Below are 14,811 nucleotides of genomic sequence, written 5' to 3' on the forward strand. Positions count from 1 at the left end.
TGTTGGTTTGACCAGACAGGCTGTATTTAGGCCACATCTCAACGGGGGACCAGCCTGCACAGACAGGTTGGACGTGCAGGGAGCCAGGCTCAGACAAGATCTAATGTTTGCACTACGAGCATCCAAATGCTCCATTGTGCATTGGAATCAGTTCAGCTTATAAGTGCTTCATTATTAATTTAAATCAGTTTTGTGATTCGCAGAATGATTTAATACGTTTTTTCTTAACTCTTTCATTTTTAACATAACAGATTTCCAAGGTCAGCTGTGGCCTGAAATTGAGTTAGAATTTAACTTCCTATATTTGAATATCATTTGAATATGCATGTTGTTCACCGCGATATGTAATATCATAATATGCAGTAACTTTAATTGTTATTGGCCCAAGCTTTATCTTCCAAACGGATGTTGTATCGCACAAAAAACATTGACATAGGAGGAATAACCTCCACATTTAGATCGGTTTCCTCTCCCATGCTCTGAATGGGCTAACAAGCCCGTCCCCCATGCTCTGAATGGACTAACAAGCCCCTCCCCCATGCTCTGAATGGACTAACAAGCCCCTCCCCCATGCTCTGAATGGACTAACAAGCCCCTCACCCATACTCTGAATAGACCAACAAGCCCCTCCCCCATACTCTGGATGAACCAACATGCCCCTCCCCCATGCTCTGAATGGACTTGCAAGCCCTGCTCAGTTGCATCTCTTCTCTGGATTTGGTTCATCCAAGCAGTGCACAGTTTGGCAGTTTATCGAGGTTTAATTGTAACTGAAACTCAGTGTATATATTTTATTACACATTAATCTCCATGAACTCAAAGCATGTTATTTCAGTCTTAAGAAAGTGCAAAAATCCAAACAAACGAGTGTGTCATAAAATTAAAAAATAACCCAATTTGGACATACTGTATAAATTCTTTGGTTTATACCAGCTGATAAATGATAGATCCGAGAACAGGACATTTTGAGCATTTTTTAAATTCAGCAGCAGCTGGCTCTCCTCCGGTCTCTGTGGGATTGGACCAGACTGACTGGGATGCTCTCACATCGCTCATCCTGTTACAAAACTCGAGCATGTAAACAGTGAATAAAACTGATGAGGTTCTCCAGACTAAACTATCAAGACTTGGGGGGAATAGAGTCTAATATCTGTGATTAGGTGTTGATAGAGTGGAATGTGTTATCATGCTATCGTGCTGTCGTGCTATCGTGCTGTCGTTCTGACATTGCCGGTCTGTGTTCTCCCACAGGCGGTTACGGCTCACCTTACGGCGGTGGCAAACTCCCCTACGGTACGTCAGAGAATCCTCTAAACCTTGTGTGTAGCGCCTCCCAGAGGGCACTATGTGACCTGTCAACTCTGTCCCTTGTCCCCTCTTTCATGCTACACATGTACCTCCTGTGCGACTCATGTTATGTATACCTCCATCCAGCACTTGTTGTGCCTTGTATCATTATCTTGATGTTGTAACTTGCAATGCCTCTGCCAAATAAATGGAATGTAATGTAACTCTGTGTGCGCCAGGCTACGGTGGCTTTGGAGGTGGAGCGGGACTTCCCGGAGGTGGAGCCGGACTTCCGGGAGGTGGAGCGGGGCTTCCGGGAGGTGGAGCTGGACTTCCGGGAGGTGGAGCTGGACTTCCGGGAGGTGGAGCTGGACTTCCGGGAGGTGGAGCGGGAGCTAAGCCAGGATACCCTACAGGGACTGGTCAGTATTTGGGGAGGCTCGTATATTTGGTGAGTGTCACTGGTTGATGTTCATCAGTGTGAATTCTATCAGAATATGCAACACATTGCACAGGATTTGCTATCTCCTGACATAAACTGTGAGAGAAGAATGACCCTGCAGGGATGACTATCTGGAGGTGTGATTAGGCTGAAGCAGGTGTGGTTAGGCTGAAGCAGATATGATTAGACCGAAGCAGTGTGATTAGGCTGAAGCAGTGTGATTAAGCTGAAGCAGTGTGATTAGGCTGAAGCAGGTGTGATTAGGCTGAAGCAGGTGTGATTAAGCTGAAGCAGTGTGATTAGACTGAAGCAGGTGGATTAAGATGAAGCAGTGTGATTAGGCTGAAGCAGATCTGATTAGACTGAAGCAGGAGTGATTAGGCTAAAGCAGGTGTGATTAAGCTGAAGCAGGTGTGATTAGACTGAAGCTGGTGTGATTAGGCTGAAGCAGGTGTGATTAGACTGAAGCAGGTGTGCTTAGGCTGAAGCAGGTGTGATTAGACTGAAGCAAGTGTGATTAGGCTGAAGCAGATGTGATTAGGCTGAAGCAGGTGTGATTATGCTGAATCAGGTGTGGTTAGACTGAAGCAGTGTGATTAGGCTGAAGCAGGTGTGATTAGGCTGAAGCAGATGTGATTAGACTGAAGCAGGTGTGATTAGGCTGAAGCAGATGTGATTAGACTGAAGCATGTGTGATTAGGCTGAAGCAGGTGTGATTATGCTGAATCAGGTGTGGTTAGGCTGAAGCAGTGTGATTAGGCTGAAGCAGGTGTGATTAGGCTGAAGCAGTGTTATTAGGCTGAAGCAGGTGTGATTAGGCTGAAGCAGGTGTGATTAGACTGAAGCAGTGTGATTAGGCTGAAGCAGGTGTGATTAGGCTGAAGCAGTGTGATTAGGCTGAAGCAGTGTTATTAGGCTGAAGCAGGTGTGATTAGGCTGAAGCAGGTGTGGTTAGGCTGAAGCAGTGTGATTAGACTGAAGCATGTGTGATTAGGCTGAAGCAGGTGTGATTATGCTGAATCAGGTGTGGTTAGACTGAAGCAGTGTGATTAGGCTGAAGCAGGTGTGGTTAGGCTGAAGTAGTGTGATTAGGCTGAAGCAGGTGTGATTAGGCTGAAGCAGTTGTGATTAGACTGAAGCAGTGTGATTAGGCTGAAGCAGGTGTGATTAGGCTGAAGCAGGTGTGATTAGGCTGAAGCAGTGTTATTAGGCTGAAGCAGGTGTGATTAGGCTGAAGCAGGTGTGGTTAGGCTGAAGCAGTGTGATTAGACTGAAGCATGTGTGATTAGGCTGAAGCAGGTGTGGTTAGGCTGAAGCAGTGTGATTAGGCTGAAGCAGGTGTGATTAGGCTGAAGCAGTGTGATTAGGCTGAAGCAGTTGTGATTAGACTGAAGCAGTGTGATTAGGCTGAAGCAGGTGTGATTAGGCTGAAGCAGGTGTGATTAGGCTGAAGCAGTGTTATTAGGCTGAAGCAGGTGTGATTAGGCTGAAGCAGGTGTGGTTAGGCTGAAGCAGTGTGATTAGACTGAAGCATGTGTGATTAGGCTGAAGCAGGTGTGGTTAGGCTGAAGCAGTGTGATTAGGCTGAAGCAGGTGTGATTAGGCTGAAGCAGTGTGATTAGGCTGAAGCAGGTGTGATTAGGCTGAAGCAGGTGTGATTAGACTGAAGCAGTGTGATTAGGCTGAAGCAGGTGTGATTAGGCTGAAGCAGTGTTATTAGGCTGAAGCAGGTGTGATTAGGCTGAAGCAGGTGTGGTTAGGCTGAAGCAGTGTGATTAGGCTGAAGCAGGTGTGATTAGGCTGAAGCAGGTGTGATTAGGCTGAATCAGTGTGATTAGGCTGAAGCAGTGTTATTAGGCTGAAGCAGATGTGATTCACCAGTAACAGGAGTAAATTAGCTGGACCAGGTGCGGTTTCCCAGGAGATGTGTTTTACCTGAAACAGGTATGATTACAAGAATTAGGAGGTGGCACCTACTGATTGTAATGTTCACCTGTTCCTTTACAGGTGTGGGAACACAAATATTAACGCCAGCTCAGGCCAAAGCCGCTAAATATGGTAAAGACCTCAAGCACTTCACATCCTGCACACAGTTCATACAGACAAGCTGTGACACAGAGAACATACAGTTACACAGCTGGTGAGAAATGCTCACTTTTTGACTTGAGGAGGAAATCATTGCCAGTGTTGTCTGAGAGGAAACAATGTTCGGGCGTGTTTGGGGTGCCTTGCGTGTGTGGTGCTGGGGTGTATAGTGTGTGGGACACGGAGTGTTTCTGGTTATTGGTGACCATTAGGCAGAGCAAATATGAAGTACAGTGCCAGGCTCTGTTACTGATTTAAACTTTGCCAGTAACAAGTCCTCGAAAACATATTATAGGCAGAACACTGTAATCTATTCAGACTTGGCACTTATATGCAGGATGACAGAATATTTGTTAAAAAATAATGTCTGTAAAAGTAAAGAGATTTCTTCATGTTTATTCTTTATTAACCTGTTTTAAATAAAAAGTTAACCATACAACATTACTGCATTGTTAAGACTAGTATTTAAAAAACTACTCTCCTAAGTATTGAGTTTTGCAGTAAGACATTTCTTGGTTACAGTAAGACATTGTGACTGTACATTACATTTACAACCCTTTATATATTTAACTCTCTCTTTTGCCATGTATCTTTCCTTTAAAGCACATTTTGTGCATTTGCTGAGGGTCCCTAGGTAATGGTTCTGTTCTCTGCCAGGTGCGGGTAGGGTGCCAGGTGCTGGGGTGTACCCAGGGGTCGTCCCCGGGGGTTTTTATCCCGGAGGTGAGAAGTGACCCCAAATTTCAGAGCAGGGGTGTCCAATCTTATCCGAAAAGGGCCCGTGTGGGTGCAAGTGATTGTTTCAGTCCAGCATTACAACACCTGATTCAACTAATTAATTAATCATGGTCTTCAATCAAGACTTTGATAAGTACAATCAGGTGTCATAGTGCTCAGCAAGAACGAAAACCTGCACCCACACCGGCCCTTTTTGGATAAGTTTGGACACCCCTGTTTTAGAGCCTCGGTGAAGCACATCAGCCCCCTACAGGACATTACCTGTATGTGCAGGCCTGTTTGTGGACATTTTACACGACTCATAACTGCCATAATATCGCTAACATTATACCTGCCAAAACAACACCAACAATGTACCTGCAATAACAACACCAACACTGCCCCCATCATTATAACACCAACACTACAGTCACCAGAATGACATAATTTCAGTCAGGACAACTCACATATTTAGATTAAATATATTACTGAATATGCAAAGTAACTGTTTATGGTTTGGCGCTAGATGGATCTGATTTAGGAATGTCTGTGCACACACCAGCATGCACTCCTGTCAAACAGGGGTCAAAATACATATCCCCTACTAAACAGGAGGAATAACGAAACCCCCTAGTAGCCACAAGCAGATCCAAACTACAGGTGGAAGCCGGAGTGGTGGAGGGTGAGCGCACTTCTGTGAGCTGCAGCAAGGGTAGCATGCAAAAAGCACCGCAGGCAATGAGCGGTCTGTTGACTGTTGATTTAAAAAAGGCACTTCATTAGCAATGCGTGCATGTGTTTGGTTGAGTATGAGCACATATGGTGATGTGTGTATGTGATTAGTTCAGTATTAGAACATGTAGCAATGTGTGTATGCGATTGGTTCAGTATTAGAACATGTAGTGATGTGTGTATGTGATTGGCTGAGTATGAGAGCATGTAGTGATGCGATTGGTTGAGTATGAGAATGTGGTTGCTGAGGCTGACCCATGGTTGGCTGCAGCAAGAGTTTCCTGGCCAAACTTGCTCAGTGGACTTCATGCTCGTTGCTCATCCAGTGCAGCCGCCAAAATGACACCATCACCTGCAGACATTACATTACAGGCATTTAGCAGACGCTCTTATCCACAGCGACTTACACTGTATTCAATTATACAGCTGGATATATATTGACATAATGTCATCTCATTTTAATGTCATTCCTGAGCAGATACGTGACCAGTCAGTGGAAATATATTCCATTAACACGTTACCGCTTTTAGTGCATGACGGTCTACTGATCCTTTTGAACCACTGAACCACTGATGGAGTGTCCTTCTGTTGGGGTATTCCAGGTGTGGCACCAGGTGTGGTTCCAGGTGTAGTTCCAGGTGTGGTTCCAGGTGTGGTTCCAGGTGTAGTTCCAGGTGTGGCTCCAGGTGTGGTGCCAGGTGGGTGGCCATTCGTTGGATTTGGAGGTAAATATGTAGGGATACACAAGCAGCTCTGAAACTGGTAAAATCAACTATTCTGCCAAATTCACACTACTACATAACCACACTACATACTGCTCTATAACCACACCCCACACTGCTCTATAACCACATCCCATACTGCTCTATCACCACGCCCCACACCACTCTATAACCACACCTCATACTGCTCTATAACCACACTACATGCTGCTCTATAACCACACCTCATACTGCCCTATAACCACACCTCATACTGCCCTATAACCACACCTCATACTGCTCTATCACCACGCCCCACACCACTCTATAACCACACCTCATACTGCTCTATAACCACACCTCATACTGCCCTATAACCACACCTCATACTGCCCTATAACCACACCTCATACTGCCCTATAACCACACCTCATACTGCTCTATAACCACACCTCATACTGCCCTATAACCACACCTCATACTGCCCTATAACCACACCTCATACTGCTCTATCACCACGCCCCACACCACTCTATAACCACACCTCATACTGCTCTATAACCACACCTCATACTGCTCTATAACCACACCTCATACTGCCCTATAACCACACCTCATACTGCCCTATAACCACACCTCATACTGCTCTATCACCACGCCCCACACCACTCTATAACCACACCTCATACTGCTCTATAACCACACTACATACTGCTCTATCACCAGAACCAACACTGCTCTATAACCACACCCCACACTGCCCTATAACCACACCTACACTGCCTTATAACCACACCCCATACTGTTCTATAACCACACCTACACTGCCTTATAACCACACCCCATACTTCTCTATAACCACACCCCACACTGCCCTATAACCACACCCCATACTGCTCTATCACCACACCCCATACTGCTCTATAACCACACCCCATACTGCTCTATAACCACACCCCACACTGCCCTATAACCACACCCCATACTGCCCTATAACCAGAACCAACACTGCTCTATAACCATGCCCCAACAGTGCTGTATAACCAAACCCCCAACTGTCCCATAACCACACCTCATACTGCTCCATAACCACACTACATACTGCTCTATAACCACACCCCACAGTGCTGTTTAACCACACCCCCAAGGCCATTTTTCCATAATCACAATATATGCGTAAGGTACAGTAGTATCAGTGTAAATGAATGAGTATTGTAAATCGATGTTTTGTGTTTTAGGATATCCAGGAGGGGCTAAAGCTTACAAATATGGTACGCAGATTTGTCTCAAAATGTATGATGCAGTGCTGTATATATACATGTAAATGCTTATAAGTGTACAGACAGAAGGAAGTGAAGAGCTCTCCGTGTGCTACAGGTCCTGGTGGAGCGGGGGTGGTGCCTGGCACTGGAATCGGAGGAGGGGGTGGTTACCCAGGTAACGTGTCAGGTCCTGGTATGAGCAGAGCATCATTGGCGGCCAGGTCATGAATTTAAATACTAGTCACAGTAAACCGAAGGGTAATGATATTATGGTATCTTAATACAGAGTTTACAGTATATATGCCATGATGTTATAGTGAATTCCAGTATAAACTGCCAAAAATATAAATCTTTTGCTTTAAAACATGTTTGAACAGACTCCTGGGCACAGGTATTTGTGAAAAACTAATAATAAGCTCCATATAGCCGCAGGAATTAAAACTGCCACCATATGTGTACCTAACGGGGTAATACAGATTCACTCGTGCATCACTGGCACATGGGATACTTTAATTTAATATGAATGTGTTAAACATCGTCAAACATTACCTAGTGCCCCTTGTGCTGTAGTGTACCAAGTATAGAACAAGCGCTGGAGAGTAATTATTGGCGATTGTGACATACGATATTCTCCAATACAAGTGGTGTTTTCATGTGAGTCTGTCTATAGAAATTCTAAACCTTATCCAGAATATTATGATATTTGTATTTGATTGTGTGGTTTGTTTTACAAGCTATGGTCTTCCTGCTAAACATCCTACAGTGGTTTAGGGTTTCATTTGACACATTTGCCTCCGCGGCGGCGGAGTTTTAACAGTCAGATATGGATTTTAGTGCTCACATTTGCCTCCTGGTGGTTGTTGTGCAAAAAATAAACAAGTAGTTTCTGTGGAAAAACAAAGAAATATATGCAAATTTGCCTCTGCTGGGAAGATCTCTGTAAATATGGTACACTATTTTTTGCATGTCTGTTAAAATAGCCCCTTGACACATTTTAATATAAGTACAGTCCAAAAGTATTTGGACAGTGACATAATTTTTGTTGTGAAACAATTTCTTGTTGTTTTGACTCCAGCATATTGAAATGAAACAATGAACATGAGATTACTGTGCAGACTCTCATTTTTGGGTATTTACGTCCATATTGGGCTAGTTGTGTGGGAATTACAGCCCTTTTTAGACATAGACCTACAAGTGTGCTGCAGTACAGAGCCAAAACAGTGTCCAAATACTCACAGACTGCACCGCAAGCATAACTAAATGTCTGAGGTTCTGGTTGGTTATGAATGGGCTACTTCACCACGGCTGTCTTTAAATACGGGCCATAGCACTGTGCTTCTGTTTAATTACTCCTCGGTCAGTGTAATGGGGAACAGAACCCCACCTGGACTGTTCACACTTGTGTTCTGCCCCTCAGGTCTACCAGGAGCTACTGGAGTGTTGCCAGGTGCGCTGCCCGGAACAGGGGTTGGGGGTACAAGCAGGACAGTGCAATTTTGAACCGTCATTCAAATACTGAACCGTCCCTTAAGAAATTAACTGTTACATACAGGATACATTTAAACCAATCTACAGTAGTGCTATTTCAGCATTTCATGAAAAATGCAAGGAGAGTTTTATCAAATTGTTTGCCTTGTGGACCCTGGGCTCATATGAGGAATAGCATTACCCTCTGCAACAGTACCACAGTATGTGTTTATGCTTACAGTAACACTACTGTGGGCTCAGCAGATTTACCTCCATAGGCTGCCTAGGAGTTTAGCATGTTTAGCATACCTTAGCTTTTTATTCCATATTCTATATTTATATTATACATATGTACATACACCTTACTGCACTTTACTGCTTCTTTTGCACTTCTGGTTAGATGCTAACTGCATTTCGTTGTCTCAGTATGTGTACTCTGTGCAATGACAATAAAGTTGAATCTAATCTAATCTAATCTAATGTTTACCAACATCCAGCAATGTAAAGAGGATGAAATAAGGAATTATAAAAAGTATAACTGGTATCATTTCCATTTCAGGATATGGTACTGGAGTTAAACCTCCTAAATATGGTAAGAATATATTAACAATGTTTGCTTTCTTTCATTAGCACATGTTGCTGGCAAACTGTACTGAAGACTAGAGCTGCCGATCTCATACTAATATAAGGGTGGAGCTGACTGATTGTGTTATACCGATCTATGGGTGGAGCTGACTGTGTTATACTGATCTATGGGTGGAGCTGACTGTGTTATACTGATATAAGGGTGGAGCTGACTGTGTTATACTGATCTAAGAGTGGAGCTGACTGTGTTATACTGATCTAAGGGTGGAGCTGACTGTGTTATACTGATCTAAGGGTGGAGCTGACTGTGTTATACTGATCTAAGGGTGGAGCTGACTGAGTTATACTGATATAAGGGTGGAGCTGACTGTGTTATACTGATCTAAGAGTGGAGCTGACTGTGTTATACTGATCTAAGGGTGGAGCTGACTGTGTTATACTGATCTAAGGGTGGAGCTGACTGTGTTATACTGATCTATGGGTGGAGCTGACTGTGTTATACTGATCTAAGGGTGGAGCTGACTGTGTTATACTGATCTAAGGGTGGAGCTGACTGTGTTATACTGATCTATGGGTGGAGCTGACTGTGTTATACTGATCTAAGGGTGGAGCTGACTGTGTTATACTGATCTAAGGGTGGAGCTGACTGTGTTATACTGATCTATGGGTGGAGCTGACTGTGTTATACTGATCTAAGGGTGGAGCTGACTGTGTTATACTGATCTAAGGGTGGAGCTGACTATGTTATACTGATCTAAGGGTGGAGCTGACTGTGTTATACTGATCTATGGGTGGAGCTGACTGTGTTATACTGATCTAAGGGTGGAGCTGACTGTGTTATACTGATCTAAGGGTGGAGCTGACTGTGTTATACTGATCTAAGGGTGGAGCTGACTGTGTTATACTGATCTAAGGGTGGAGCTGACTGTGTTATACTGATCTAAGGGTGGAGCTGACTGTGTAATACTGATCTAAGGGTGGAGCTGACTGTGTTATACTGATCTATGGGTGGAGCTGACTGTGTTATACTGATCTAAGGGTGGAGCTGACTGTGTTATACTGATCTAAGGGTGGAGCTGACTGTGTTATACTGATCTATGGGTGGAGCTGACTGTGTTATACTGATCTAAGGGTGGAGCTGACTGTGTTATACTGATCTAAGGGTGGAGCTGACTGTGTTATACTGATCTAAGGGTGGGGCTGACTGTGTTATACTGATCTAAGGGTGGAGCTGACTGTGTTATACTGATCTATGGGTGGGGCTGACTGTGTTATACTGATCTAAGGGTGGAGCTGACTGTGTTATACTGATCTAAGGGTGGAGCTGACTGTGTTATACTGATCTAAGAGTGGAGCTGACTGTGTTATACTGATCTAAGGGTGGAGCTGACTGTGTTATACTGATCTAAGGGTGGAGCTGACTGTGTTATACTGATCTAAGAGTGGAGCTGACTGTGTTATACTGATCTAAGGGTGGAGCTGACTGTGTTATACTGATCTATGGGTGGAGCTGACTGTGTTATACTGATCTAAGGGTGGAGCTGACTGTGTTATACTGATCTAAGGGTGGAGCTGACTGAGTTATACTGATATAAGGGTGGAGCTGACTGTGTTATACTGATCTAAGGGTGGAGCTGACTGTGTTATACTGACCTAAGGGTGGAGCTGACTGTGTTATACTGATCTAAGAGTGGAGCTGACTGTGTTATACTGATCTAAGAGTGGAGCTGACTGTGTTATACTGATCTAAGGGTGGAGCTGACTGTGTTATACTGATCTAAGGGTGGAGCTGACTGTGTTATACTGATCTATGGGTGGAGCTGACTGTGTTATACTGATCTAAGGGTGAGCTACTGCTCTTATCCTCAGGTTTACCGGGCGGAGTTCCGGGCGGGGTCCCAGGTGGAGTTCCAGGTGGAGTTCCAGGTGGAGTTCCAGGTGGGGTTCCAGGCGGAGTGCCAGGTGGGGTCCCAGGCGGCGTTCCTGGCGGAGTCCCAGGAAAATTTCCAGGTGGATTTCCAGGTGGATTTCCAGGTGGAGTTCCAGGCGGAGTCCCAGGTGGAGTTCCGGGAGGCGTTCCCGGCGGAGTTCCGGGTGGCGTGCTCCCTTGTAAGTTCTTAATTCTAAATATTTGAAAAAGTTGTCTTTATACATATTAATTCCTAATTTCAGAAACACAACTCTTGAAAAATTTCAGTCAGGATTTCATGCTAATCATAGCACTGAGACAGCCTTAGTTAAAGTACTGAATGATTTACGATTCAACGCTATAGATCATAACATCCTAATTCACCACCTTGAGAAGTGGGTCGGTCTCTCTGGTAGTGTGCTAAACTGGTTCCATACTTATGTAATGGAAAGACAATTCTTTGTGGTACTTGGGGACCATGCTTCACAGTCAGTTTATGTTAACTGCGGCATACCCCAGGGTAGTATTCTTGGACCTCTTTTATTTTCCTTGTATGTACTTCCTTTGTGTAAGATCATCCGTCATCACAATGTGAACTTCCTTTGTTACGCTGATGACACGCATGTACTATGTCTCTGTTGAGCCCGATGATCCAAAATGCCATGATCGTGCTGGCAGCTTGTCTGTCCGACGTAAATGAATTACAACATTTTAAAACTAATTGAAGATATGACATAGGAAATTTCCAACCGGTCCTAAGCTAAATTGAAACAGGCCGCTAACAAAGATGGGCAGCCTGGCTCGACAGACGAAAACTGAATTCTGGGAGAAAACTGGGAGTCATTTTAGATACCGGACTCAATTTTAAATCACACATAAACGAGGTGACCAAGACTGTATTTTTTAATCATAAGAAACATAGTCGAAGTAAGAGTTTTACACAGTAAGATGCCAAAAAATTGATACATGCTTTTATTTCTAGCCGTTTGGACTACTGCAATGCACTTTTTACCAGCCTGCCCTAGGAATCTATTGATAAACATCAAGTTATTCAGAACACTGCTGCTAGAATTTTGACAAAAACTAAGAAAAAAGAACTTGTTACACCCATCCTTGCTGCTTTACATCTGCTCCCTGTTTCTTTTAGAAATTATTTAAAAGTCTTGTTCCTTTTATGTAAAGCTTTTAATGGTTTGGCACCTTATTATATCCAAGACAGCCTGTCATTTTATGTGCCAACGCAAGCACTTAGGACATCCACAACGGGCTTACTCAGTATACCTGTGGTTAAACACAAAAATAGTGCTGAGAGTGCCTTCTGCTATTATGGACCAACACTCTACAACACTCTGCCCCAGAACCTTAGAACAGCTGAGTCACTTGGCAACTTTGAAAAGCAGCTCAAATCATTCCTTTCTGATGTGGCTTTTGATTCCTTTACTCTGCCCTGTGTTTTATTGCTTCATCACATTTCATTTTTTAATTTAACATTTTATTGTCTTTTATTTTAATATTTGATTATTTATTACTTTTAATATTTTATCAATATTTAATTTTTTATTCCCTTTCTTCATCTTGTTTTATGTTTTAGATTGTATAACTGACTATGATCACTGTGTTTTTCCATCTTCCTTTGCTTTTATTATTCCTGTTCAGCACTTTGAGCTGCATTTTGGATGAAAGGTGTTATTCAAAAAAAAAAGAAAAAGGAAAAAAAGACTTTGGGATGAGTTGGGAGAAGTAAATGCTGAAAGTAACTAAATCTGAAGGTAGTGAAACACTGGAGTACAGAAGAGAAGCACAACGCTGTCTACAACTACACATCCCAGCAGGCCATGCTGTGCACTAAGCACTAAGGCATGCTTATAACATGTGTTTGTGTTACAGGGTACAGGGGTGGGGCCAAGCCTCCTAAATATGGTAAGATCAGCTTTTTGAATCTACCCTTGTTGGTGAGCAATGGATGTGCTAACACTAGTGTTAATGCTGTGTCTGAACACACAAGAAAGGAACTTAAACACTCTGACTGAGCACTCAGCACAGTGCAGTACTCAATTACATCCCTTTGTCTGATTGCTGCTAAAACATTGTTGTTATTTATCATTTGGAAATGTTATTACATATGCCATATACTGCCTTCCATAGTTACCTATTATGGTTACAGGGATATTATATAATAACAGAAAGGCAAAGTGAATACTGAATATTACATTGTTTATACCCCTGCCAAAATATATCACTCCAACAGGGGTCCCAGGGGCCACTGGAATAGGCGGGGTGCCCGGAGCGGTGCCAGGAGCAGTCCCGGGGGGATATGGATATGGGGGTAAGTTAGGGGATATGGGGTGAAGTAGGGGATATGAGGGGAAGTTAGTGGATATGGGGGTAAGTTAGGGGATATGGGGGTAAGGTAGGGGATATGGGGGGTAAGTTAAGGGATATGAGGGGAAGTTAGTGGATATGGGGGTAAGTTAAGGGATATGAGGGGAAGTTAGCGGATATGGGGGTAAGTTAGGGGATATGGGGGTAAGTTTGGGGGTATGGGGGTAAGTTAGGGGATATGGGGGTAAGTTAAGCGATATGGGAGTCAGTTAGGAGGTATGGCGGTGAGTTAGGGGATATGGCGGTGAGTTAGGGGATATGGGGGTAAGTTAGGGGATATGGGGGTAAGTTAGTGGATATGGGGGTAAGTTAGGGGGTATGGGGGTAGGGTTAGGGTTACCCCTTATGGGGTTATTAATGGGTATGTATTAGCAGATTGTAGATATGCTAATCAGCAATCAAAATTTATGATATATTTTATGCTTTTTTGACAGCATATGGAGCTGGTGCAAAACCTCCAAAATATGGTATGATTATGTTTCTCCTGTTAGTCAATGTAATTTCATTATGAATTATTATTTTCAAAAACTGATTATGTTATGATTTATAAATATTGAAAACAGTGAATCATTTCTGTCGAAGAAAACTTTATTCACTGAAAGTGAATGCAACTTTGGGCTGGACAATATACCACAATGATAGTTATCGGTTGCAATAACGGTCTTCGCCGCCATGTGGTGTATTACCTTTCTTTTATCTTATTCTCCTTGATTATATCCGGTGCGGTAGTAAACAACCACCCTTCAGAGGCCGTGTGAAATACTTCTGGAAAAAAAAACATAACAGCTGTTATCTATTAGGTGTTTATAAGCCTGCCAATCAGCAGCAAGGTCCTACAGCTTCCATGTGATCATGTGATGTCTTTTTATCAATCGCATGGAAGCTGCAAGGCCTTGCAGGTGATTGGCTGTCTTATGGTACCCAATGGATAACAGTGGATAACGTTTTTTCTCCAGAAGCATTTCACACAGCCTCTGAAGCGTGTGTATTTACTACCACGTTAGGTTTAATTAAATCGAAAAAGACGTAAAGACAGGCTCCTTCATGTTGACTCTGTCCTGACGTGGTCCTGTCACCTCAAAAGATTTCCCCTGATTTAACACCAGTCACAAGAAATATTTTCTCCACATTTAACACCCAACGTAGATATTTGTAGTTTTATCGTTAGTTTAATTTCACCGTAGACTAACAATGTGTATAAAAACTGAAACACTGTGTAGTCCTTGAAGTCAGTTGGGTACA

General features: G+C 43.3%; 1 protein-coding gene across 24 annotated transcripts in view; it reads left to right on the forward strand.

The window, feature by feature from the left end:
• elna (elastin a) overlaps positions 1–14,811 on the forward strand; it is a 76,113-nt gene that overhangs the window by 38,499 nt on the left and 22,803 nt on the right. For 23 of the 24 annotated variants that reach the window (XM_035385303.1, XM_035385305.1, XM_035385304.1 and 20 more), the window contains exons 14-26: positions 1,252–1,293; positions 1,527–1,709; positions 3,737–3,787; positions 4,472–4,537; positions 5,866–5,988; positions 7,203–7,235; positions 7,342–7,401; positions 8,644–8,673; positions 9,253–9,285; positions 11,148–11,387; positions 13,075–13,107; positions 13,436–13,513; positions 14,004–14,036. In XM_035385303.1, coding sequence (XP_035241194.1) covers positions 1,252–1,293; positions 1,527–1,709; positions 3,737–3,787; positions 4,472–4,537; positions 5,866–5,988; positions 7,203–7,235; positions 7,342–7,401; positions 8,644–8,673; positions 9,253–9,285; positions 11,148–11,387; positions 13,075–13,107; positions 13,436–13,513; positions 14,004–14,036 — 1,005 coding nt within the window. The remainder of the gene's footprint in view (positions 1–1,251; positions 1,294–1,526; positions 1,710–3,736; positions 3,788–4,471; positions 4,538–5,865; positions 5,989–7,202; positions 7,236–7,341; positions 7,402–8,643; positions 8,674–9,252; positions 9,286–11,147; positions 11,388–13,074; positions 13,108–13,435; positions 13,514–14,003; positions 14,037–14,811) is intronic. The other variant, XM_035385306.1, reaches the window with a different exon arrangement.

Source organism: Anguilla anguilla, chromosome 12 (assembly GCF_013347855.1).
Source record: "Anguilla anguilla isolate fAngAng1 chromosome 12, fAngAng1.pri, whole genome shotgun sequence".
Taxonomy (NCBI): Eukaryota; Metazoa; Chordata; class Actinopteri; order Anguilliformes; family Anguillidae; genus Anguilla; species Anguilla anguilla.